The sequence below is a fragment of the Stenella coeruleoalba genome, assembly GCF_951394435.1.
Source record: "Stenella coeruleoalba genome assembly, chromosome: 8".
Classification (NCBI taxonomy): domain Eukaryota; kingdom Metazoa; phylum Chordata; class Mammalia; order Artiodactyla; family Delphinidae; genus Stenella; species Stenella coeruleoalba.
In genome coordinates this window covers 24,668,195-24,695,959 of record NC_137154.1, presented here as the reverse complement: position 1 = coordinate 24,695,959, position 27,765 = coordinate 24,668,195, and the positions used below count along the sequence as shown (strand labels likewise).

General features: G+C 44.6%; 1 protein-coding gene across 2 annotated transcripts; it reads right to left on the bottom strand.

Annotated features, from left to right (window-relative positions):
• Nucleotides 1-5,578: 5,578 nt before the first annotated feature.
• CD59 (CD59 molecule (CD59 blood group)) lies at nt 5,579-26,710 on the bottom strand. 2 transcript variants are annotated; one of them, XM_079928886.1, is made up of 4 exons: nt 26,526-26,710; nt 17,044-17,128; nt 13,237-13,338; nt 5,579-7,122 (listed from the first exon to the last, which is right to left on the bottom strand). In XM_079928886.1, exons 2-4 carry the CDS (start codon nt 17,108-17,110, stop codon nt 6,920-6,922), a joined length of 372 nt encoding a protein of 123 aa, XP_079785012.1. In that variant the 5' UTR covers nt 17,111-17,128; nt 26,526-26,710; the 3' UTR covers nt 5,579-6,919. The 2 variants fall into 2 exon arrangements, with proteins under 2 accessions (XP_079785012.1, XP_079785013.1); XM_079928887.1 differs by lacking the exon at nt 26,526-26,710 and adding an exon at nt 23,797-23,843.
• Between the last annotated feature and the right edge of the window lie 1,055 nt (nt 26,711-27,765).

The following is a 27,765-nucleotide window of genomic DNA, read 5'->3' as shown; positions in this document are numbered from 1 at the left end:
CCCAGCTGCCAGGTGGGAAAAGAACATCCTTACCTACAAGGGATCCTTGTAGACACTGACCTGGAAGTTAAGTACTGTGGTCATTTATTTTATTCCAAAACAACATGTGCCTATGAATAGGAAGCTTTACATTTATTTAGATAAATAAACAGTTTATGGTGAATAATCCTCTAAGAAAATGTTAAAGGTCATCTCTGGTCAGCTTCTACTTTGGTCAAAGCCAGAGGTTAGTAAACACACTGTGGTTCCCTGTAGATTCTGAGACCCCTGGAGCATCAACAACCCTGTGCTCCAGGTAACCTACATTTTTATTATAGTCCACTTCCCACCTGCTGGACACGACAGATGCATGACCTCAAGCCTCACAACAATTCTCTGAGGTAGGTGCAGGAAGCCAGAGCTCAGAGGTGTTTAGAAAACTTGTCCAGGGACTTCCCTGGTGGTCCAGTGATTAAGACTTCACCTTCCAATGCAGGGGGTGTGGGTTCGCTCCCTGGTCCGGGAGCTAAGATCCCACATGCCTCACGGCCAAAAAACCAAAACATAAAACAGAAGCAGTATTGTAACAAATTCAATAAAGACTTTAAAGATGGTCCACATCAAAAAAAGAAAAGTCTTAAAAATAAATAAATAAAATAAACAAAAACTTGTCCAGAGACATAGCCAATTAGTGGAAGAGACAGGATCCGAATTGAGGTTCCCAAAGGCAAACTCCATGCACTTAACAGCTACTATCCTGAAACAAAATATTTACAAGAATCAGTGGGCCTTTTGAAACAGACTGGCAAACACAGTGTTTTGAAATTACCTCCTGTTTCTGGAAAGGTCTAACTAGGTATGTAAAGCTCACACCATTGGGTAATCTAACTGTCAGTAAAAGACAACTTTTAAAAAAGACAACTTTAATATTTTCCTTTCTAAGAAAAGGCAGGAAGCCCTCGCAGAGAGTGGTGAGAGTGGGCAACCTTGTCTTGTTCCTGATCTTAGAGGAAATGGTTTCAGTTTTTCACCATTGAGAATGATGTTGGCTCTGGGTTTGTCATATATAGCCTTTATCATGTTGAGGTAAGTTCCCTCTATGCCTACTTTCTGGAGGGTTTTTATCATAAGTGGGTGTTGAATTTTGTCAAAAGCTTTTTCTGCATCTACTGAGATGATCATATGGTTTTTATTCTTCAATTTGTTAATATGGTTTATAATATTGATTGATTTGTGTATATTGAAGAATCCTTGTGTTCCTGGGATAAACCCCACTTGATCATGATGTATGATCCTTTTAATGTGCTGTTGGATTCTGTTTGCTAGTATTTTGTTGAGGATTTTTACATCTATGTTCATCAGTGATATTGGCCTGTAGTTTTCTTTCTTTGTGACATCTTCGTCTGGTTTTGGTATCTGGGTGATGGTGGCCTCATAGAATGAGTTTGGGAGTGTTCCTCCCTCTGCTATATTTTGGAAGAGTTTGAGAAGGGTAGGTGTTAGCTCTTCTCTAAATGTTTGATAGAATTCACCTGTGAAGCCATCTGGTCCTGAACTTTTGTTTGCTTGAAGATTTTTAATTACCGTTTCTTACTTGTGATAGGTCTGTTTATATCTTCTAATTCTTTGTGGTTCGGTCTTGGAAAATTGTACCTTTCCAAGAATATGTCCATTTCTTCGTCGTTGTCCATTTTATTGGCATATAGTTTTTTGTAGTAGTCTCTTATAAGCCTTTGTACTTCTGCAATGTCAGTTGTGATTTTTCCTTTTTCATTTCTAATTTTATTGATTTGCACCCTCCCTCTCCCTTTTATTCTTGATGAGTATGGCTAAGGGTTTATCAATTTTGTTTATCTTCTCAAAGAATCAGCTTTTAGTTTTATTGATCTTTGCTATTGTTTTCTTCATTTCTATTTCATTTATTTTTGCTCTGATATTCATGATTTCTTTCCTTCTACTGACTTTGGGTTTTCTTTGTTCTTCTTTCTCTAGTTGTTTTAAGTGTAGGGTTAGATTGTTTGAGATTTTTCTTGTTTCTTGAGGTGAGGTTGAATTGTTATAAACTTCCCTCTTAGAACTGTTTTTGCTGCATCCCATAGGTTTTGGTTCGTTGTGTTTTCGTTGTCATTTGTTTCTATGTATTTTTTAATTTCTTCTTTAATTTCTTCAATGATCTCTTGGTTATTTAGTAGTGCACTGTTGAGCCTCCATGTATTTGTGTGTTTTTTTTTTACAGTTTTTTTCCTGTAACTGATTGCCAATCTTATAGCGTTGTGGTCAGAAAAGATGCTTGATATGATTTCAATTTTCTTAAATTTTCCGAGGCTTGATTTGTGACCCAAGATGTGATCTATCCTGGAGAATGTTCCATGTGCACTTGAGAAGAAAGTGTATTCTGCCACTTTTCAGTGGAATGTTGTATAAATATCTATTAGATCTATCTGCTCTATTGTGTCATTTAAACTTTTGTTTCATTATTTATTTTCACTTTGGATGATCTGTAGATTGTGAAAGTGGGGTGTTAAAGTCTCCTACTCTTATTGTGTTACTGTCAGTTTCCCCTTTTATGGCTGTTAGCATTTGCCTTATGTATTGAGGTGCTCCTATGTTGGGTGCATAAATATTTACAATTGTTATATCTTCTTCTTGGATCGACCCCTTGATCATTATGTAGTGTCCTTCTTTGTCTCTTGTAATACTCTTTATTTTAAATTCTATTTTGTCTTATATGAAAATTGCTACTCCAGCTTTCTTTTGATTTCCTTTTGCATGGAATATCTTTTTCCACCCCCTCACTTTCAGTCTGTTTGTGTCCCTAGGTCTGAAGTGGGTCTCTTGTAGACAGCATATATACAAGTCTTGTTTTTGTATCCATTCAGCCAGTCTGTGTCTTTTGGTTAAGGCATTTAATCCATTTACATTTAAGGTAGTTGTCGATATGTATGTTCCTATTACCATTGTCTTAATTGTTTTGGGTTTGTTTTTGTGGGTCTTTTTCTTCTTTTGTGTTTCCCCGCTTAGAGAAGTTTCTTTAGCATTTGTTGTAAAGCTGGTTTGGTGGTGCTGAATTCTCTTAGCTTTTGCTTGTCTGAAAAGCTTTTGACTTCTCCATCGAATCTGAATGAGGTCCTTGCTGGGTAGAGTAATCTTGGTTGTAGATTTTTCTCTTTCATCACTTTAAGTATATCCTGCCACTCTCTTCTGGCCTGCAGAGTTTCCACTGAAAAATCAGCTGATAACCTTATGGGGATTCCTTTGTATGTTATTTTGTTTTTCCCTTGCTGCTTTTAATATTTTTTCTTTGAATTTAATTTTTGTTAGTTTAATATGTGTCTTGGTGTGTTTTTCCTAGGGTTTATCCTGTATGGGACCTCTGTGCTTCCTGAACCTGGGTGACTATTTCCTTTCCCATGTTAGGGAAGTTTTCCACTGTAATCTCTTCAAACATTTTCTCAGACCCTTTCTTTTTCTCTTCTTCTTCTGGGACCCCTATAATTCAAATGTTAGTGCATTTAGTGTTATCCCAGAGGTCTCTGAGATTGTCTTCAATTCTTTTCATTCTTTTTCTTTATTCTGCTCCTTGGCAGTTATTTCTACCATTTTGTCTTCCAGCTCACTTATTTGTTCTATTGCCTCCGTTATTCTGTTATTGATTTCTTCTAATGTATTTTTCATTTCAATTATTGTGTTGTTCATCTCTGTTTGTTCTTTAGTTCTTCTAGACCTTTGTTAAACATTTCTTGTATTTTCTCAATCTGTGCTTCCATTCTATTTCTGAGATTTTGGATCATCTTTACTATCATTACTCTGAATTCTTTTCCAGGTAGATTGCCTATTTCCTCTTCGTTTATTTGGTCTTGTAGGTTTTTACCTTGCTCCTTCATCTGTGACATATTTTTTTGCTGTCTCTCTCTCTCTCTCTCTTTTTTATGAGTGGGATTGTGTTCCTGTTTTACTGGTTGTTTGGCCTGAGGCTTCCAACACTGGAGTTTGTAGGCTATTGGGTAGAGCTGGATCTTGGTGCTGAGATGAGGAACTCTGTGAGACCTCACTCCGATGACTATTCCCTGGGGTCTGAGGTTCTCTGTTAGTCCAGTGGTTTGGACTCAGAGCTCCCACCACAGGAGCTTCCCCCCGACCCCAGGCTCGCAAATCAAGATCCTGCAAGCCGTGTGGGGTGACAAGAAAAAAAAGAGAGAAAGAACAGAGTAAAAAATAAAATTAGACTAGGAAACTAACAGATATGTTAGAAAGAAAATAAAAATACAGATGAATCAACAACTGGAAGGTACATCAGTACCAAAATAGTAAAAAAGAGGAGGGAAAGGAAAAAAGGGGGGGGTAGGCCTTGGCTGTGGAGGGCGGGGCCTAATCAAGGGCAAGTTTTGGGCAGTGGGGAAGGCCTATGCTCAGGACCCACAGGGCTGGAAAAGGCCCTGGGGGCTGTGGGGGGTGGGGCTTAGGCTCAAGGAACAGAAGGGGCCCAGGCGTGCCCCCCCATCCCCGTCTGAGGGCAGCGGACCTCACTGGGAGCTCAGCAGACTTCCTGGGCTCGAGTGGGCGGGGCAAACACCCTCCTCTCCTCTCCTGCTCCTCCAGTCTGGGGTCTGGGAGCACCCCTCCCGCCTGCATCTCTTGATCTCCCTGGCTTCCTTCCTATGTCCCCAGGTCCAATGCAGTCAGGCGGGGGTGGGGTTGGGGGATGGGAGAGCCTTGGAGGGCAGGGGACCCGCCTGGGAGCTCAGCAGGCTCCCCGTGCCCAAGTGGGCAAGGCGATCGCCCTCTGCTCCTCTCCGGCTCTTCCCAGAGTCCCTCCCACATGCCTCTCCTGATCTCCCTGGCCTCAGGGGTGCTGATCTTGTCTTCTCCACTCCTCCTCCCTCCTCGGTCCCCCTACGTCCTACTGGTTCACTTTGGGGTTCCTCCCGTCTCCTTGGGGGTCAGAGTCCCCACCAGCGGCCGGCAGATGCCCTATTTGTGGGGAGACGCTATCTCCGCATCTTCCCACACCACCATTTTGACTCCTCCTCTCTGGCTTTTTTTTAACGTTTTACATTTTTTGGCTGTACTGCATGGCTTGCGGGATCTCAGTTCCCCGACTCAGGATTGAACTTGGGCCACAACAGTGAAAGCACTGAATCCTAACCACTAGACCACCAGGGAACTCTCCCCGACTACTGGTTTTTTGCAGTCTGGTTGAATGCCCCTTCAAAGTTCCCCCAAATTCATTGTCTGCTTAAGTGAGTCAAAATTGGTTCTTGTTCCTTGGAACTAAAAGGCACTGCATGAAATGAGCCACTTTGCTGTGGGCATGGTCAGTACTTTCTTGGGCAGAAAAAGTTCTATTGAGGAAAGAGTCACACCTAGTATTTTGTCTTTGAACAGAAGATTAAAGATGATGTAAGGAAAAGCTCTGAGCCAATAGGGAACACAGAGCACCAAGGTAATGCTAGGTTTTGATGAGGAAGCCTCTATTGGTCTGTGTTTAAGTAATGGCATCAACAGAAGAAATCTGGTACTGTCCAAGATCTCTTCTTTCAGTTGCTACCATTGGGCGTGTCACCTATGTTGTTACCCTTTGGGCCAATCACCACACTCATGCATTTGATGAGATTTTATTTTCAGAAAGGCAGTATTCATTCTGGTTTGTCCAACAGATCACATAATCAAGGTGTTTTTTTTTGTTTTTTTTAAATGTTAATCAATAAATTCCACTCGCGTCGGCAGAAGTCAGACTATGCTGTTAAATATAGCCAAGACTGTAAGCATACAAATGTCACTGTCTACTGGATCTTAAATTATTCACCAGTACCCACAAGAAAGAGGCAAAACTTTGTCCTCCTGAAGAGGTGTATCACTTTTTAGGAAACCGGTAGCGCTTCTGAAAGCCTCAGCACTTGTGATTACGCTAACAGCCCTTACAGATGTATTTGACACTATCTGTGCTGACTCAGCTAGGAGCCAACAGGCTGGATGTCGGCAGGTAAAACACATCCCTGCAGACCTGTTACTATTCATGATGACATTTGGAAATCTCAAATCGCAACCCCAAAGGCTCCTCCTTTTCCATTCATGTATTATACACACACATATGAAGAGTTTTCCTACCAGTAACATTTAAAATAAGCACCCTTAATAACTGCAAGTCACAAGTAACATAGAATATTCAAATGTTTAGTTTTTAACTGTGTGTGACAAAGCTAAGACAGCCTACCATTCCAATAAAAAAGACGGGGAGTGGGAGGGATAGTTTTAACACACCATTAATTTATGTTACTGCGTTTTTCTACTGAAAGACAGCAAAGACAATACAAAATTTAGGGACAGAAGAAAACACAGATTTCAGCCTCTGGTACCTCTCTAAAGATAAACCTTGTGCTTCCGTGCCCTGCCATCTGGAAAGCTTACCTCCTTCCCAGCCAGTCACCTTCTAGCTGAGAATACAACAGTCATTAAGAATCTCACTGTCCACAGCCCACACCTGGAACATGCACCATGCCTACCTGGCAATACAGGGACCATGAAAGGCGAGAATAATGCATGCCTTGTGAGAGACTGTTGAAAAGGAGCCCCCTGCCCCAGTCACCCAAAAAAGTACTGATCACATTAACTACATCCAAGGAACCAGAGGGAAATAGCTGAGGACTGCAGAGAATCTACTCAAGCTGTCACTGCAAAGAGCAGAGTAAGAAGCATACAACTTTACTCAAATCACATGCACTTCACTCAAACTTTTTCCCTCAAACAGGTCTTCTCTGCCAACAGAACTGGTCTTCAGAGTCCCTCTGAGTTCCTCTCTCTAATCTAACTTGCTCAAGCTAGTTTTAGTCTTTCCCAACAGGATCCAGCTGGAAAATATAAAGCCTTTGGAACGCAGCAGCACAGGAAATGAGGAGTATACAGAAACAGGAGATTTAGGAGAAGCCCTTCTGGTGTAGATTTAGAGACAAAAGCTCCAGACCGCCACCAGCAGCAGGATGACCAGCAGAGCTGTTTTCCCTGATATACTCGTCCCGTCACTTTTGTTACACAGGTTCTTCTGGCAGCAGTCGTACTTAAGCTCCTTCTCCTCTAAGGCTTTCGCAATGGCTGCAAAATTGCAACGGTCAAACATCCAACACTGGTAGTAAGTTTTCATTGGCACTGTGGGGGAAATACACACACGCAAAGATAAGCACTCAAGCAGGTAAAATGCTGCACCTGTCTTTGAACTCGCAGTTCTACTTCTTAGAACTTATCCTGGGGAAATAGAGACATTTGGGTAAAAATATGTATCCCAGTTAGCTTATAAAGGGGAAAAATTAAGTAAATAATGATCCAGCTCTGAATGGAACTTTTCCATAAAAGCAGAGTCTCATCAGAGCCAATACAGTTGTGTGTATATGGAAGGCAACAGGCAATCATACTAATGTTTGAGAGAGTTACAAAGATTTTTAAACACATGCCCTCTTTGATCCAGGAATCCCACTTCTAGAATTTACCCTATGAAGTTACTTGAAAAAAGGTTAAGATATATGCTCAAGAATGGTCACTGCACTACTATCTGTAGCAACAAGAAACGAAAAGACAGTCGGTTAATAAAAAAGCACTTGAATAAATTATGGTAGAGTTCCACACAACGAAGTTCCATGCAGATAAGGAATGCCACAGACCATGTGTATTGACATGGGAGGAGTTTGAGGGTTTTTTTAAAATGCAGAAAAATAGTTAAATTGGACTTCAACAAAATTAAACGTTTGTGCTTCAAAGAACACTATTTTAAAAAATTAAAAAGACAAAACCCACAAAAAGTGAGAAAATGTTTGCAAATCATATATCCGATAAGAGTATAGTGTACAGAATCTATGAAACACTCTTACAACTCAATAATAAAAAGACACCCCAATTAAAAAATGGGCAAAGGGTATAGATACTTCTCCAAAGATATACAAAGGGCCAATAAGTGCATGAAAAGATGCCCAACGTCATTAGCCATTAAGAAAATACAAATCAAAACCACAGTGAGGATCAATTCACACCTATTAGGATGGCTATAGTCAAGAAATTGGAAAATAACAAGTGGTGTCAAGGAAGCAAAGAAATTGGAATCCTCAAATATTGCTCGTGGGAAGGTAAAGTGGTGCAGGTATCTTGGAAAAGTCTGGCATTTCCTCAAAAGGTTAAAAATAGTTACCATACGACCTAGTAATTCTACTCCTAGGTAAATATATTACCCAAGAGAATTGAAAACTATGTTCACACAAATGCTTATACACGAATGTTCATAGCAGCATTATTCAAAACACCTAAAAAGTGGAAACAACCCATATGTCCATTAAATGGTAAATGATAAGCAAAATGTGGTATATCCATTCAATGGAATATTATTTGGCCATAAAAAGGAATGAGGTACTGATATATCCAATAACATGGGTGAACATTAAAAACATTATGAGCAGGGACTTCCCTGGGGGTGCAGTGGTTAAGAATCTGCCTGCCAATGCAGGGGACACGGGTTTGATCCCTGGTCCAGGAAGATCCCACGTGCTGTGGAGCAACTAAGCCCGTGCACCACAACTACTGAGCCTGTGCTCTAGAGCCTGCGAGCCACAACTACTGAAGCCCGTGTGCCTAGGGCCTGTGCTCTGCAATAAGAGAAGCCACCGCAATGAGAAGCCCGTGCACTGCAACATAGAGTAGCCCCCTCTCGCTGCAACTAGAGAAAGCCCGCGAACAGCAACGAAGACCCAATGCAGCCCAAAATAAATAAATGAATAAAAAAATTAAAAAAAATAATAGATTATATACTTTAAAAAAACAAACAAACAAAAAAACATTATGCTAGTGAAAGGAGCCAGTCACAAAGGACCACAACACTGTATGGTTTGATTTATATCTAAATGCCCAGAATAGGCAAATCCGTGGAGACAGAAAGTAGATAGGGCTCCCTGCCGGGGTATGGGCGAGGGAAGAATACGGAGTGACCGCTAACGGGTATGGGGTTTCCTTTTGGGGTGATAATAATGTTCCGAAGATGAGTGGTGATAGTCGTACAGAGTTGTGGATATACTAAAGGCCACTGAATTGCGCACTTTAAAATGTACTTTGGAACTGAGATATGTGAATTATATCTCAATAGAGAAAAGCCTAGATGCAGAACAACATGTAGAATGTGACCCACCTGTATAAAGTCTATGTGTGGGGGTGAGCGTACTACTTTCCTCTGGAAAGCTTCCCAAGTAATTTAGCAGAGTTGCCCTCACAGAGGCCATCTTTCATGTACACATGTCTCTGTAGATTGAGACTTAAAATAAAAAAGCACTGGATGACGTTATTTTAAACATAGCTTAAACTTCCCTTAAAAATCATTAGATTATTCCGTAAAGCAGGAAAAGTTTCCAAAAGAACGTGCCACTATGGTCCCAATTTTTACACACAAAGGAAGATGCAGGCCAAGATATACGATGCCAATTAGCTTATAGTGACTTAACATTGAGAAAAATTACGTTAAATATTTTAAAAAAGTGAGAGCTGAGAGAGAAGAGAAGTTAGTTGTACTAGATGCTGAGGACACACAGATATAGAAGGTTGGTCCCCGCCCTGGAATCGTTTTCTTTTCTTCTGTGTTGGAAAGAAAAAAAATACAGATGCTTATTTCCTTATTTAAGGCCAATAACTAGTTTATTCTATTTCATTCACAGCTCAGAACAAAACTTCTAAGTTTATAACTGCAGGTATAACTGTTCTGTCCTCCCCCTCAGAGGAGATGGGTGTTTGGCCTGGATTTTAATGAAGTCTGGTCAAGTGGCAGAGGCCAGATAAGAGTGTTCCAGTGACTCTACCTGCTTGGATCATAAATATTTAAGTGGATGCTTCTAATACTGTACTAAAGAATGCTGTTGAATAGGACAAGTTACTGTCTTATGTAGTAGTCATCAGGCTTTGGAACTGCGAAAGCATGAAAGTCACCAAAAGGTTAATTAGGGAAACCTAACAGCTTGGGGAGAGCAGATAGTAATTTATTAATAATTGCTACCAATTAATCACTTACTATGTGTCCTGCAGTGAGCCAAGCACTTTCCTTGAATGATCTTATTTGCAGAACAACCTTCAATGGTGAGCTTCTCACCAAAGCCACTGTCAGAATCACCCGAGGAAAAGTGGATCATATCACAGAGTCGCCGGAATGTTAAAGGTTCTCTCTCTGCTAGGCACAGCCTCCCCGCTCTTCGAAGATTTGCCTTGAGTCTGCCTTTACCAAGCAGTAGTCCCCAGTTGCCTTAGGCATCCTTCAGTGTGTCCCTTATTTGAAAGGCCATCACAGAAATGATTGCTTGGCACTGTCATCAAAGGCTCTGCCAGACTCTCCGTACACGGTTTATATTTCCAGGACCTAGCCAGGACGCCAGTAAATTAGTGGCTGAAGTAGCGCCCATCTGTCTCTCTTCTAGACTGAATCCGCACAGCGCTAGCACGCACATTTCTCCACTAACTGCCCCACTGACCCCGGGAGGTAAGTATTCCTATTTCACAGCTGGGGAGACAATGTGGCCAGATTAATTAAATAATTTCTCCAATGTATGCCTGGCCTTTGATTCCTGTTTATGACAGTGTGCCTCGCCTCTCCCAGGCTGACGTCAATCAGAGTCGGAGGGGCATTTAGATGTTCTGTTACTATCTGCCTTACTGTAAGGTTTGAATATCTATATTTCAAGAACTGCTGTTACCACATGTCTAGCTGAAGTTTTGGGACCTATGTTCATGAGAAGAAGAAAATTATTTAAGATTCACATTATCCTTAAAAAAATAGATTTTATACTTGAGAGGAGTTTTAGATTCACAGCGAAATTGAGCAGAAAGTACATAGTTCCCATAGAGCCCCCGATAGCCCCACCTCCACCCCAAACAACCTCCCTCACTATCAACATTTCCCTCCAGTACATTTGTTGCAACTGATGAACCTACATGGACTCATCATCGTCACCCAAAGTCCATTATTTACATTTGGGTGCACTCTGGGTGTTGTACATTCTATAGGGTTTGACAAATGTATGACATGTGTCCATCATTATAGTATCACACAGAGTCCTAGCTTCGTTGCCCGAAAAATCCTGTGCTCCTCCTATTCATCCCTCCCTCCTCCCCCACTTAACCCCTGGCAGCCACTGACCTTTTTATTATCTCCTTGGTTTTGCCCTTTCCAAAACATCACATAGTTGGAATCATAACAATGTAGCTTTCCCAGAGTGGCTTCTTTCATTCAGTAATACATATTTAAGTTTCCTTCATGTCTCTTCATGGTTTGATACTTCATTTCTTTTTAGTCCATTCTCTGGATGTACCACCGTTTATTTATCCATTCATCTACTGAAGGACATCTTGGTTGCTTCCAAGTTTGGGTAATTATGAATAAAGCTGCTATAAACATCCATGTGTAGGTTTTTGAGTGGACATAATTTTTTGACTCATTTAGGTAAATATCAAGGAATGCAACTGTTGAATCTTATGGTGAGAGTACATACTGTGTACCAATTTATATTCCTTCCAGCAATGAATGAGAGCTCCTGGGGCTCCACATCCTTGACAGCATTTGGTACTGTCAGTGTTTTAGACTTTGGCCATTCTAATAGACGTGCCTCCTTGTTTACATTAATCATTTTTACAAAGCATAACAGTTCATTATAAGATGAGTAAATTCTGGGGAATCTAATGTACAGCATTATGACTGTGGTTAACAAGACTTATTGTCTATTTGCAATTTGCTAACAGGGTAGATCTTAAGTGTTCTCGTCACACACAGAAAGGTAACAATGATTGATTGCAGTAATCATTTCACAATGTATATGTATATCAAATTGCCATGTTGTACACCTTAAACATATACAGTTTTTATTTGTCAATTATACTTCAATAATGTTGGAAACAACTAAAATGAAAGTTTAACCATTCAGGTAGGAAACAATGGGATTTGTTTCCTAGTCTAGTCTACTTCCCTCTTTCCTTCTCTCCACCTCTACCATCTGACACACCCACTTCATCAATAAAAAAGAGAGGCCGGAAGAACTTACTGGTGGCAAGACAGAGATCAGAGCTCAAAGCTTCTAACTGATAATCTAATACTTATTCTACACATAATATTGCCTTTATTCTCTCATTTGGAAATTATACTTTTTGTAGTGGGGGTCCAAGAGACACAGACAATCAGGGTTAAGAAGTAGGTCTCTGTGCTCATAGATAATTGGTGCTCAAATATTTGTGGAGTGAATGACTATTCTCTCTGGGGGCCTCACTATGCTTTCTACATTAACAATGAGTTAATACAGTCCTCCAGGTGAGGCAGAGGAACTGTCGCCTACAGAATCAAGGACCTTACATGTAGACCTTGGAATCTGAGCTGTATTCCAGGAGTTTATATCAAAATTATGAGGTACTCCTGTTCTTTAAACAGGATAATTCTAATTCATCCTTACTTATTGAGGGATTCTTCCTTTCTGGGGAAGTGAAACTCCTCCTCCTTTCAATCAGGTTTCCTAAATTCTATTTTAATAGGATTTATGGAGGAAGCGATTCCATAGTCTAACCAATTTGGAAAATGCAGACTTGACAAAATTTGTCAATGTTGCCAGTTCCCTACCCCAAGCCCACGAGTGCCTTGTTCTCTGAGGCCACCAAGCCTCGGTAGCTACTGTTGCCTTTCTTGGGAACACCCTTCCTCTCTTAGTCCTCTTACTTCCTACCTGTCCTCTGAGCTCAGCTTGAGTCCCCTCAGGACTCTGTATGTATTAAATTCCCCACGGAATGAGACACGGGTATCAATAAAGACATCTGTAATAGCTACACAGGCCTCTTTCACAATTTTCATCGTCTCCTTTCTTCATCTCTGCACCCCGACCTCCTAGCTCAGGCTCTGGCACAGGGCAGGCTCTCAAAAGTTTGCGAGGCAGCCAGTGTTGCTGTTAAGAGCACAAGTGTTGGAATTAGATGGGTTCCCACGTTCAGATCCTGAGCTCGTTCCTTGACCTTAGTCTGTTGCTTAACCTGAGTCTCAGTTTCCTCATTTACCAAACGGGAATAAAATATTACCCCGAGTGGTAGATGGGAAATATTAAATAAAAAAAACAAATGGAAAGTGCTTAGTGCCGCACACAACTGGTGCTATTAAATGGTAGCTATTACTTGTTGAATACGAGTCTAACAAGAATGAGAGCGGCACAGATCTCTTCCCAGGCTCTCTTCATCCCACTACACTCAGGAAGAGGGGGAGGGGGAGGCTCTTACCGGCTTTAACGATGAGACAAGCATCTTGATTACGTGAACAATTGACAGTGGTAGTGCAGCCATTAGCTGGGTTAATACAGCTGTAGCACTCCAGGCTGTGGCCTAGGATCAGGAAGAATGCCCGTCAGAACCTGGTAGACCAGCAATGACTCACCCTCCCGGCAGCAGAAGCAAGCCCACCAGCTCCATTAGTGTGGGTCAGAGGTCAGCAACTCAGAGTGGGCTTCCTTCCCACATATATCTGCAGCAGATGTATTTTTCCAAGCTCAAACTACAGTTCCAGCAGCAGTTTTTTGGACCCTGAGGCAAGTGCAAAGGGAATTTCCAGATTTCAAAATCCATTTAACTGTGCAATTGAGAAGCTTTTTCCTACTTTCAACCGGAAGTGATTCATCTGCAATGCAATGACATATTAAAAGGAATCCATTAAGAGAATAAACTAACAGAATTCTATAAACACCTTCCAAGCAATGAATATGCTCTATCACGTAACATTCTCACAGACTGATCGTCAGTATTTGGCAGTACCTATCTGTGTGAAAAGACATGCTCCAAGACGAAATGCATGAAATCTCATTACAGATCAGTATTAACAAATGAACGTTTGCAACCAATTTGATGATGGGGAACACTAACTTTTGAATCCCAAGTAAGCAAAATGTTATTCTCCCAGAAAGAATTCCATTCTTCTCATTAGTAGATCTGTATTATAAATAATTGTACTCAATTATTAAATTTTTGAATTCTGCCAATTAAAAACTTGGAGAAATTTGTTTTCTCTCTTATTTATATGAAAGCCTACATAATATCCTTGATTTTTGTCTCTTGGCCTGCAAAGCCTGAAATATTTACTATCTGGACCTCTGCAGAACAAGTCTGATGGCCTCTGGGATAAGGCGTCCTCACTGCAGCTGTTCTCTGCTGAGGGACTGACCCATAGCCAGAAGCAAACACAGTCAAGGGGCAGGCAGCAGCCATACACTTTAAGCCCATGTGGGTGGGAAGACATGCACAGTGACACTGAACACGAGGGTCGACTTATATCAGAAGCAAATGCCTCTGGTTCCCCAATTTGAAAAATGACTACCGCTCCCACTCATGTTCTTAGGATTCATCTTTGGTGGCTAGACTTCAAGTTTCACTGGATTATTTTCCCTTCTCTGTTTTTACAACAATGGTGATGGAAAAAGATGAGTCATATTCCACATCTGTGATGGGAAGAGTTGGAAGCAAGTTTTCCTGATTCATGTGGACATACTCTTTGCTACAATAAGAGATCACCTTCTTCTGGCCACATGGCTTCTGCCACGTAATCAGTATTTGGAAGTACCTATCGGTGTGAAAAGACATTTTCAAAGATGAAATATGTAAAACCTCATAAAAGAACGGCATGGTTAAACCAAGACGAAATGTGGGTTTTAGAACCCAAGAGCTGACTTTTAGTTCTAAGGCCAAAGTTCATCACCAGGAAGAGGAATTCTCCAAAGGCCAGAAGAAAGTGGCTCCTCACTTCCTGAGCACAGATAGGAGTGAAGCTCTCTATAACATCTTTTTAAAAAAATTAATTAATTTATTTATTTTTTGCTGCATTGGGTCTTCATTGCTGCAGGCAGGCTTTCTCTAGTTGCAGCGAGCAGGAGCTACTCTGTTGTGGCGCGCGGGCTTCTCATTGCAGTGGCTTCTCTTGTTGTGGAGCACAGGCTCTAGGCACGCGGGCTTCAGTAGTTATGGCACACGGGCTCAGTAGTTGTGGTGCACGGGCTTGGTTGCCCTGCGGCATGTGGGAATCTTCCCGGACCAGGGCTCAAACCTGTGTCCCCTGCATTGGCAGGTGGATTCTTAACCACTGCGCCACCAGGGAAGTCCCTATAACATCTTAAATGGCCAGGTCAAACCTTCAGACAGAGGAAAGAGAGCTCACCTTTGGAACTTCTGTGAGGCAGAAATATTCACAGCTAACACAGTGTTCAAATACCTAAACTTTCAATCTTCAGAGAACTGCTATAAGAGGCAGGCTCAAGGATCTCCATCCCCATTTTTCAAGAGAAAATTAAGACCAAGATGTTAACTAACTTGTCAAAAGTCACACGGCTACTAAAAGGAGAGCTGGGACTCATACCCAGGCGATCAGTTCTGAAGCCCACGCTTGGTTTATTTACCGTGATGTTCTTCTAATTGTCCTGAGTGGGAAAGAGAAGAAACCAGGACCAGTTATGGGGGAGACCGGGTCAGGGGCAAAGCAATAAGTCAGTGGCTGTTTGATATTCTAGCTACTTAGCCAGGGTGGAGGGGATCTTCTTCGCACTCCAACTCCCTCAGGAAAAACCTAAGTGCCCCCGAGACCCATCACAGAACAGCTAACAGCGCCAAACCCAAGCCTGATCCATAAACAAACGTAGACTGCTGGAAAGCAGGTATGACCAGGCTATTCTTCCTACAGAAAATTCACTGGGTAGAAGAATTAAGACAATAACGTATATTGTAACATAGCGGACCACATTACAAACCTCCGTGACTACAATCAACAGACGTGGGGAGGGAGGGGGGTCGTGACTTCTGTCTTTTCTCAGAAAGGGAAAACTTGTGCAAACATGTCCTTGGGCTACTTTGTTCTTTGCTTCCGTTTCCTCAACTGTAAGATGGGCGTAATAGTACGGAGCCCTCACAGGATGGCTGGAAGGATTAAATGAGCCAGGGTCGGGTACAGGCCCTAGTACCTAGTAAGCATTCACCATATGGGAGCTACTAAAGCTACAAGCTCTAAGACATGCTCCAAAATGCAGATGCCTCTGTAGTGCCCACCGCATGGCTACTTCCTTTTCTGCCTCCTGTCCCCACCCCTCAAAAATAACAGTTAGTAGGGCTTCCCTGCTGGCGCAGTGGTTGAGAGTCTGCCTGCCGATGCAGGGGACACGGGTTCATGCCCTGGTCCGGGAAGATCCCACATGCCGCGGAGCGGCTGGGCCCGTGAGCCATGGCCGCTGAGCCTGCGCGTCCGGAGCCTGTGCTCTGTGGCGGGAGAGGCCACAACGGTGAGAGGCCCGCGTACCGCCAAAAAAAAAAAAATAATAACAGTTAGTAGTACCAACGTGACATAGGCAGAAAATGACCTTTGATGTTTACAGTGAAGCAAAGCAAATAACACAGGTGTTCCTACTGTTACAGAGGTAACGAGGATCTCCAGCAGGCAGGGAGGGGTGGCCCCGAGAAGGAGCTGGGGCAGACACTCTGGTGCCAGGCTTATTTGGGTTCAAATTCTGGCTGCACCACTTTGGTGTGATATTTTACAAGTTATTTAATCTCTTTGGGCCTCAGTCTTGTCACCTGTAAAATGGCAAGAAAAATAGTCCCTGCTCCACAGGGTGGACATGAGGATTAAATAAGTAAATACATGTAAAATGCTGAGAATAGTGATTGGCACATGAATGCTACAAGCAGCAGCAGCATCACACAGGAGAAGCCCAGGGCGGGCGGCTGGGCTCAGCACCCTAAAGATGGCATCCATCGGTAGCCCCAGCGGCGGGTGGTGAACGGGGTGAAACTTAAGCAGCTCAGTGTAATCGCTCCCCACTCAAGCAGCTCTGTCACCCAGGATGAACTGTAACTCAGGAAGCTGCTCCACTCAGGGTAGGGCCGTAACACAGGAAGGAGCAGTCACACCACCCTGGACCTGTAGCACTGATGGCGAAAGAATGGAAGCTCGGCCCGAGGTCTGTGGCATCAGCTTGGTCTTCCTGAGGCCTAAGAAAAAGTTTAGGGCCGAGGCGGCCTACCTGATCCAGATTCACGTCCCTGTGGACCACTCACCTACATGGCAGACGACAGCCAGGCTGAACAGGAGCCCGAGCAAGGCGAACCCTCCTTTGCTTCCCATTGTGACCGGCTACAGATTCTGGAAGAAAGGAGCACAAAGCATGGTCATGAACCAACAGGTGATTGCCGGGTATCTCAGAAACCAAGAGGTGGAAGGCCTGGGGGCTTCAAGAAACATGGGAAGGAGTGAGCAGACCAAGAAAGCAGGGAATGTCCGGGCTGGGTGCGATGACCCTAGGGTGCTCTCAGGTGGGGCCGTGCTTGCTCCCTCCCTGGCTGAGACCTCGGCTTACTGAAGAAATGCTGCCGGGCCTGGTGGGAGGGGCAGCTGCGGGGAGTCAAAGCACACCGGGCCCACCCCAGCTCTCACCTACAGTAGCCGTGCACCCTTGAATAAATTCAGTTCCTCTGAGCCTCAGTGTTCATGACTGAGCAGTGGGACAGCACTATCTTCCCCCTCAGGGTCGCTGACTCAAATGAGAATATTAACAAAGTACATAACGCAGCACCTGCGATTTCAGCTCTGCAGGCCCCACCCCCAGCTGCTGGCTGAATTGAGCCTGAGCCCAGTGAGGGCCACTTCTCCAGGCCACGCCACTAAGTGCATCAGATGGAAGGGGTAACTCTGGAGGGCACCAGTGTGCCTTCAGAACAGGAAGCAAAGGCTTAGCGTGCACAGAAGCTCTGGCTCCCCACCTCCTCCTTAATCACTCTGGAAAAGTAAGGAGGGGTTCCAGGTACCTCTGGTGACAAGTCCCCATTACATTAATGCCTAGATGTGTGGCAGTGAGCATCAGGGGAGAAGAGGGGAGGGCTGAAACACCTTGAACCCTCCTTTTACCTGAGCAGGAGGCCAAGACACAGGGAGGGTTTTTTTTTTTAGACTTTATTATTATTATTATTATTATTATTATTATTTTTGCGGTATGCGGGCCTCTCACTGCTGTGGCCTCTCCCGTTGCGGAGCACAGGCTCCGGACGCACAGGCTCAGCGGCCATGGCTCACGGGCCCAGCCGGTCCGCGGCATGTGGGATCCTCCTGGACCGGGGCACGAACCCGTGTCCCCTGCATCGGCAGGCGGACTCTCAACCACTGCACCACCAGGGAAGCCCTATTATTTGTTTTTTAAAGATTTTTTTTTTATGTGGACCATTTTTTAAGTCTTTATTGAATTTGTTACAATATTGCTTCTGTTTTGGTTTCTTTTTGGTCCTGAGGCATGCGGGATCTTAGCTCCAGGACCACGGATCGAACCCACACCCCCTGCGCTGGAAGGTGAGGTCTTAACCACTGGACCACCAGGGAAGTCCCCACAGGGAGGTTTCTAACTTGCCTAAGTCCAAATCATGAGCAGTGGATCTAAGGAGTCTCCCGACCCTACCCTGACTTCCCTGAGGCCATCCTCCAACAAGGAGGCAGCAGCTGCCCCAAACCAGGGCAGCTCCACATTCTATTCTCCTGGGCCGCACAGGCCAGGATTTCTGCCTGGTAGACAGACGGGGCTCTTGGTGGGTGGGCCCTGCCCTCCTCTGGGTTGGAAATGGCATCTCCCACACCTCTGAAGGTCATGTGATGCTGAGGAGTTGGCTGAGGAAGGCCGGGCAGAATTGGGAAGCGAACAGGGCAGGGCCTGGCATTGCCCAAAGAAGACGCCATTGAGTAAAGCCACGCCCGGGAGAGAGACAGGTTGCTTGCTGACGTGTGGGAAAGTGGGGAGAAAATCTAACTGGGCCTGGCCTTTCTTTACAGGTTGAATACCCCCCACTTCCCTCTGGTACCTGCAACACCTACCACAGCCTACTAATGCCCCCCGCCACCGGGCTGACCCTCCCGGGGCGTAGCTGCCCACAGCACCCCTGTGCGGTGAGGACCTGAGGCTGCCCGAGGCCAGTGGTCAGAAGCTCAGACTGGGCTGGCGAAGACCTGGACACAAGGTCTGGCTCTGCCACGGCTACCGAGCCTGATTCTCTTCACCTATAACAAGGGGCAGGTACATGGGTGCTTTCCCACACCAGGAGACTGAGGTGAGACAAGTTAACTATGTGCTTGACAGTCACAGAAAAGTGGTGGCTGTCACTGCTTCCTACCTCACCCTGGACTTCCTTCCTGACCACACCCAGATTTCCTGACCAAAGTCAGGCACGTCCATACCTCCGTGTCAGACTATTGGCCTCTCCAGGCTCTCTTGTTCCCTGAGCCTGAGAGATGGAGGCAGCGAGGTCTCTGCATCCTAATAGCTCAGGGAGAGGCCCCTGCCCCTCCTGCCAGCACCTGACGCCCCTGCAATGCCGTCTGTCGGGAACCAGACGGGTCAAGGGAGAGAATCACAGCGTTCCCGCGCCACCGACCCCCCCAGCCAGTGGCCCAGGCCCAGCACACCCCAGCTCCCTGCCTGGTTCCTCATGCTCGGGGGCATCTGGGTAGAAAGGATGATTCACACACTCAGCTTAGGCAGGCCTGGGGCTGGGAAGAAGTGCTGCAAGAGAACAGGAGAGGAAGGCACCCATCTGAGGTCCCCGAACAGGGACGCGGAGAGCAACAGACTCTTCCTAAAAGTTAAGAACATCTGCTTCCTCAGGTAGCCCTATTGGAGGAGGAGGGAGGGACCTCCTGACGGGGGCGGGTAGGTGCTGGAAGGGCGCCAGGCTGGCAGGAGCTGCAAGCTCCAGGAGACTTCCCTCGGAATGGTCCTTGGCATGAATAACACCATTACAACAAAGAGGGTGCAGTGCAGTGAACTCGCCCTTGATGACACGCATCAGAAAGAAGGGTCTACTAAGAAAGGCTCATCTCTTAACAAAAGCTGCGGAAACGGCACAGTGAACTGGTCTAGGGACAGGCTTTCTCCTCGACCGGTGAACAAAGTCTTGAATATTTCTGGCTCTGCCACTTATTGCCATGTGTTACTCAACCTCTGGGCCTCCCTTCTTCACCAAGTAAACACAGGGATAATCACAGGTACTGCACAGCATGGTGCCTGGCCAAAGAAGGCCCTCAAAAAGCAGTAGCCACCATGAGTATTACTGGGAAGTCACGAGGTTCCCAGGAAAAGAAATTGGGCAGGCAGTGGGTGTTGGTGGGTGGAGGGTGTGGCAGAGAGAGGAAGTGATCAGTGTACGGATGTTGAGCTGTTCGGATCGGAAGACCAGGTCTTCATTAACCACTACTAAAATATGAATTTCCAAGAGCGATATGTTGTTATGAAATGGCAGGGGTGGGGGACAGAAAATAGCTGATTGTCTTAAAGCTATTTTATAAATGCCCCCCAAATGCTGCTGATAGTAGTAAACACTAAGCAGGATTATTTATAATCTCTTATTTCTCTTCCTGACCTTTTACTTTTTGCCATACCTCCCCAAATATTCTATAATGAGCCAAGCATTATTTTTATAATTAGAAATAGGAAACTCCGCACATTACAAAACTTTCCCTTTTAGTAGTCATAGATCACCTGTCTTCTGGCAAGTCTGTTACAGAATTAAAAAGAGAACCGAACCTCATGGCTTGAAACTCTTCCCCCTAGTCTAAAACATCCTCCATTTTAAATTTAAAAATGATGCCCATAAGTTAAGTGTAGATCAGATGGTAGATGAACCGAGAGCTGCCATTACTTTTTCAATCCACCCAACCAAACACTTAGATGCAAGATGTATCCAGAAGACCTCATCACTCTTTTCTAAACATATTGAGACTCATTTAAATGGATTTAATTATTGGAAACAGCCCAAAGTCATTCTGCCTCCCATCCAAGTACTAACCAGGCCCGACCCTACTTAGCTTCTGAGATCAGATGAGATGGGGCGCGTTTAGGGTGGTATGGCCGTAGACCCAAAGTCATTCTGGAAAAGGTCCACAGAATAAGATAGGTGAGCCTATTGGAAAACACCATTTGGGAGTCATAGGACACGTCTGGAGCCAGCCTTAGGAAGTCTGGACAGATTTTCCTGGGTGGCTCTGAAGTTGACTCTAAAGGGAATTCCTTCAGGGGCACGCCAAATAGGCTTTTCACCAGAGGAATAAGTAACAGTCAAGGATATATAAGCATTGTTTAAAATAGTAAAAATTTGGTAACATACATTTCCAACAAGAAGATGAGTAAATTATGGTACACTTCCATGGTGGGGAACTATACAGCCATGAAGAGTAACAGACATGGAAGACTATTCACAATGTATTAAGAAAAAAAGCCAGTTTAAAAATAGCTATAGGGCTTCCCTGGTGGCGCAGTGGTTGAGAGTCTGCCTGCTGATGCAGGGGACACGGGTTCGTGCCCCAGTCCGGGAAGATCCCACATGCCGCGGAGCGGCTGGGCCCGTGAGCCATGGCCGCTGAGCCTGCGCGTCCAGATCCTGTGCTCCACAACAGGAGAGGCCACAACAGTGAGAGGCCCGCATACCGCAAAAAAAAAAAAAAAAAAAAAAAAAAAGCTATAATTTTATTACTTTGTCTTAAAAAAAAAAATACATATATATATACACACACACACACACATACATACATACACACTCGTATAAAAAAATGCTTGGAACACCTTCCCACTTTTCCAAAAATTTTGGATCATGGGATTAACAGCATGGTAGAATTATGAGCATCTTATTTATGCTTAAATATATTTTCTTAACAATGAACCTTTTTATAGAAAGAGCTCTCAACATGAGTGAAGAATATTTTAATGTACTTAGGTGTCGTTTCACTTGCAGCTTAAGTTTTTATTTTCCTACTACTCTACCTGATTAAGTATTAAAAATATATACCACCTTTCAAAATTTGCTACATTAAGGTAAAAAATATTTCATGGGTATATATTCTCCTATGTCTAAAAATAGTTATTTTAGTCACACCCTATATTTGTAAAAAAAAAAAAAAAAATGAGGCTTGTGTGATTTTCTAGTCGTCCTGAAAGACCTATATTCTAATCCCACTCTGCTGTCAATTTATATAACCTTAATGCAGCCAACTACTTTACTTCAGTTCCTAATTTGTGAAGTGGTAATAATGATTTTATAGAATGATAGAATATAAAAATAAGACTTGAGGGTTTTAAAGCTCACTATGGGCTAAAATGTTACGTGGCACTTTAAGGAACAGACAAATGCACACACAATCCTGGGGTTACTCTGTCCTGGGCTTAGACCTGAGCTGGAAATAATATTTTTACTATTAGGTGCCAGATTTCTGAATTTCTTCCAGTTTATCAGGACAGCAAAGTACACAGCTGTAAAAGCCAGGAGAAACGGTTGGGATAAACCAGGGCTGTCCTATTTGGAAAAGTATAGTCAGAGACAGTAACCATCTTCAAATAGGGTAATGGCCACCAAGGAAGAGAGGGAGAGGTTATTCTGTGTAATTTACAAAGACAGCATTAGGATCAATTAGGGAGGCATTCTGAGCTTCCTAAGAGCAACTGCTTGCTATCACTCCACCCCTCCCTCCCTCCCTGCCATGTGCCAGGCACTGTGCAAAGTGTCAGCACATATGGAAATCAATTCCCTGGTGAAATGTGAAAAACTCCCCATCACTTGGAAATGTTCACACAGAGAGCAGAGATCACAGATCAGAGATGATGCAGAAAGATGCCAGCAGAAAGCAGCAAGGGGTTAAAACAAAAGATCTCTGAAGTACTAGAGATTCTCATCCTACAATAAGAACCAACCTGATCATTATTTATTCATTTCCATCCACCTGAGATGTACGGGGAAGCTACAAGTTGCAAGGTGATTTACAAATACAGGCACCCCTAATCAAGTTCCTGAAAATGTTTTGGGTAGCCAGTTTATGGACAGTGTAAGCCTATATTCCATTATTTTAAATAGGAAAACAAAGACGTGTTGCCGTCCATCCAAAGACCCCAGCCAGTCCCCCCAAATATCTATCTATCTATCTACCTATCTATGTATCTATCTATCTATCCATCTAAACAATCGAAATAAATGTGAACATAAAATATTTAACACACCAATGACCCAACAAACTGAAGGAATCCATCGGTGCATATATTTACTCTACGAAGTAAGTTCAGTCTCGGCACCTACCCCCCAGTCATCTCCACAACGGTCATTTATGAGCCCACTGTGAGCTGAGCAGGTGCCATGCTAGGCACTGGGCTACAGTGACTGCTGAACCAGGCGAAGCCCCACTCTCAAGAACCTTACAATCTAGCGGAGGTGGACACCAACTAACACTAAAGACCAGGAAGAAAATAACATAGGGTAACAGTATTGGTTCTCTAGCTTTAGTGGGCATCAGAATCACCTGGAGGGCTGTTAAACACAGATTGCTGGGCCCTGACCCTCTAAGTTCTGATTCTGCAGGTCTTGGGTGGGGCTCAGTTAGAAATTAGCATTTCTAACTGGGGACCACACTGAGCTGAAGATTCAAAGAGTGAGATGGACTTTGCCCACCCATGGGGATTCTGAAGACAGAGCAAGGGGGTCACAGCTGAGGCATACAGGTGGCCTCTAGGAGTGAAGAATGGTCCTTAACTGACACTCAGCCAGGAAATGGCACCTCAGTCCTCCAACCCCAAAGACTGTACTGTGCCAATAGCTTGAATGGTCAAGGGGACAGATTCTCGCACAGAGCCGCCAAAAAGGAACACAGCCCTGCTGACACGTTGATGCGAGCCCAGTGAGGCCCGGGTCAGATTTCTGACAGATGGAACTGTAAGATTAATAAATTTGTGTTGTGTTAAGCCACTAGGTTTGTGGTGATTTGTTTCAACAGTAATAGAAAATGAATACACCAACCTCAGAACTGGTGCGTGGCAGAGCAGCATTTAAACCCAGGTCTGAGCTCTTAACCACAGTTAAGCTCTCTGGTGGGGAAACTTCTTGTGAATTCAGCTTCTGAAATAAATTGGTTAACACAGGCCACCAGAGAAGAGATTTTACATTGGCAACGTTGCCACAAGATTCACAGATGCCCGGGAGTATAGTTTCTGTTCCTGGGAGCCTGGAGCCTCAGAGGCTGATAAACTTTAAGGCTAGAAGTATTCTCAAAAATTAAACCCAACGTTCCTATTTTATAGGACATTAATGGAGGCCCCAGGGGATGAAATTACCCATTCCCAAGGCAACAGGTTAGTTGCAAAGACACACTGGGTGGATCTCCCTTCTATTTACCAGGGGCCAGTAACTCACAAGTAGCTTAACATTACCTGGAGGCCAGTAGTGTTAGTGGCTTGGGGCTTTGCCTCCTTATCACCTTGTACACACACAGCCTGGCAAGCTGAGAAGATCACTGATCTTACACAAAGATCACTCAGCTCAGAGAAGTCATTACTTCAGCAAGTAGAGACAAACAGAAAGCCACCATCATAATGAACAGCCCCTCCCAGTTACTCTGAGGTGCCAGAGACAACCATCTCAGAACTCTCTAAACTACACAAATCGGAAGCTTCCTCAACAAGGAAGGGCCTTCCTCGCAATTTGTTCCAGGAACTCAAGTCTCTAGTTCTCCAAAGAGGGCCCTTTCCAGACAGCTTCGTCACGGCCCTGCCCTTTGAGATTGTACGTGGAGAGTCAACTGTGTAGTGAAGATATTTCACAAGATATAGGGTGTAGTAATAACATGTCCTCCGCTTCGGAAATTCTCAAGCATCTCTGGGCTTGGTTTTGTTTATGGCGTCTTTGCTCGTGAGGTTCTTCTGGAGCTGGCCCAGAATTTTTTATGCATTTCTTTTCAAGAGCTTGTACCTGCAGCTGTCAAAGCTGAATTCCATTAGACACCCGCTCTCCACACTCTAACATCCATTTTTATTTGGACTTTTGCCTTACAAGCTACTCAGCATAATGAGGTGTTTTCCTTATAGTTTTCTGTTTGAAAATACAGAAGCCATAGTTTCACACATTTGGTCCACAGTCAGGCACCTCCCTCAATTAACATTCTGAGCTGTATGTGCCTTCCTTAGAGAACTGGGAGTAAGCTGCCCCCAACGGGGAACATGGGTACATAAACATTAACAGCCACATTTGTTCTCCGCTTACCAGGTGCGCACAGAGTCCTTTCCACGAATTATCTCATAATTGGTGAGATATTCGTGTCCTTATAACACCCTAAGAAGTAAGGCCTGTTATTTTAGCAATAAGAAAATGAGGTTAAATAGCATGCTCAGCATTACGCAGCCAGTAAGAGCAGAGCCAAGGCTCAAACTGGTGCCAAGCCCAGGCCCTTGACCACACATGAACTTCATCACTTCTCTGCAAGCAAACCATGTCAAATTGTACTTATTTTAGGAGCATTCCAGAGCCATCATCACCGACAGATGAAGCTAGACAACGGAGAGCAAGGTGGTAGGAAAGAGCTGTTTCCCTGATCTGTGATTCTCAGAATTGCACACAAAGTAATCTTCGGATTATCTCGCCTGTATTTGAGGTCTCTCCCTCCTTTTCAAGAAATGTCTATCATCACAAGCAACCCTGATATGGTGTGGGCTATGTCTCTAGGTTTGTAAAACGTATGGGCTGATTTGTTTAGAATGAAATAGAATTATTGCAGTTGAGAGTGGTGGGCAGGTCTCAGCTGGAGCCCCCTGATATCCTTAAAAAACTGGCCAAGAACAGGATTTTTAAAAGAATCAGCTGGCCAAGAATCAGGAGGCACTTTCAAAGCGGACATGAGGCATTATAGGAAAGAAGGAAAGCACTGGTCAAAAGGAAAACCGGAGGAAGCCTGGGCCAGAGCCTTCACTAGGTGGCAACCAGGCCAAATCGCTATTTCACAGACTCCGAGGGCACGGACGAGATCCGAGTTTCAGAAGTCACACAACTACCGCCAGGGTGAGTCACAAATCCCAGCTCTTCGTGTGAGTTCCGGGATAAGGGGTGAAGCCACCTACGTCAGAGGAGAAATGGACCGTTACCTGGTACATTTCCAGGATCCATGGAGAAAACCACTACTTAACGTTTCCTTAAGTCTGCCGTTAGACTCTATGAAGGGTGCGGCCCAAGCTGGCCCAAGCAAACTAAAATTGGACTCAAAATGTCTAAGTCACGACCCCACCCTGCTGTTTAAAACTCAAAATTTAAACCTCCAGAGGAAGAGAAGAATGTCCATAACTTCCAGGGATGGCATTAACCTCCTTTCAAGGTGCGATGCGATTTCTTTTCCCTAAACTGCAAGAGCTTCCCTTCAGATTCAAATTTCGAAACAAATACTCCCAGGAGAATGGAGGGCAGGGCCCGCGGAATTGGGGGTGTTTTGGAAAGCGCGCCCGCTCCCCCCTTCTCGTTGGTCGTATACAAAGGAATCACCAGTTCTGCGGGCCGCGGGCGGGGGGAAGGGCGCCGGATCTCGCCGTCCCTGGGCGCGGAGGCCGGCGCAGGGTGGGCACGGCCCTCTCGGACCCTCCAAACCCCCCAGTCCCGCGATGGCAGGGGCCCGGGCCCAGCTGCCCGTTGGCGCATGCGCCGGCCCAAATCCCCGAGTGCCGGACTCGGAGCGCGGCTCCGCTCCCCTCCTGGCCCCCAGACCTCACCTTCCAGCCCCCGTCGTCCGCTTCTGCGCGGGTACGCCTGCTAGGGTTGTCCAGTCCCGTTATATCGCCTCGGCTGGGGCGGGCTCCGCCTCCTCCCGCCGGCCCCACCCCGCCCAGACTCCGGCCTCGCCCTGCGCGCCGCAGTTTGCCAGCGAAGGTCACCCGAGCCGGCGCAATTGCGGGCTCCAGGACCCGGTGCAGAAAAAGCCCTGTGGCCAGGACTAGATTAAGACCTTTATGATAAAACACTGAAACGGAAAGTTTATGATGTTCTTCCTCCGATTTGTTATCGAAAACAAAAACAATATGAAACTCCAACACTTATGAATTTTCCTCCTTTGTTGAAAAAAATATGAAAATGTTTTTCAAAATGTTTGTGTGCCCTTGCCAAGCTCCCAATTGGCCTGGCTATCGGGTTAGCCAGCCTGGCTGCAGCCTGAGGCTCCTTTCTGCTCCCGGGCTCTGGTAGCCTCCAAGTATCCTTCAGCCATAGTCACCTCTGTGACTTGTTTGGAACCGAGATGAAATTCTGCTGTGGGTTTTTTTTTGGGGGGGGAGGGGAGGCGTGCCCTGCAGCTTGTGGGATCTTAGTTCCCTGACCAGGAATGAAACCCACGCCCCCTGCAGTGGAAGCCGGGAGTCTTAACAGCTGGACCGCCATGGAAGTCTCTAGAACGTTATTTTTAGGTGAAGATGTAATCTGAAGTTTCTGGTTATCACTTTGTCACTACCCACTGCAGAACCGGCTTAAAGACGGCCATACAAGGGGGAGTGGGAAAAGCAGGCCAAAAGTACAGGTCTTTCTCCAAGAGATTGACCTCTATTGGGGACTGTGAGACTCCTTGAGGATCAGGGTAAGAAGGTATTGCATCTCAGGACTGCTCCTGTTGAATCGGGAGCGGAGGAACCCATGACAAAGTTCAAGCAGGGGAAATCGTATGACAACTGATCATGACACGTGCCTTCTACCATGATCCTCTGATGGCTTTGGGATGTCAGGGAATGAATTTCATTTGGTGGTGCCTTAATCTTGGTTTTTCTCTATACAAACAGTATTCTCAAATCAGAAAGATTTGCTTTGATATTTAAAGTGTGTCTGCTTAAATCAGCTAATACGTGTGTTTCCTATGATAGCTTTACAAAGCTCTTCCATATGCATTTTCTATGCATCCTATAAGCTCTTCCCTCCTTTAAACTCTCTTGGGTTCTGAGATGCCACTCTCTCCTGGTTTTGCGTCCA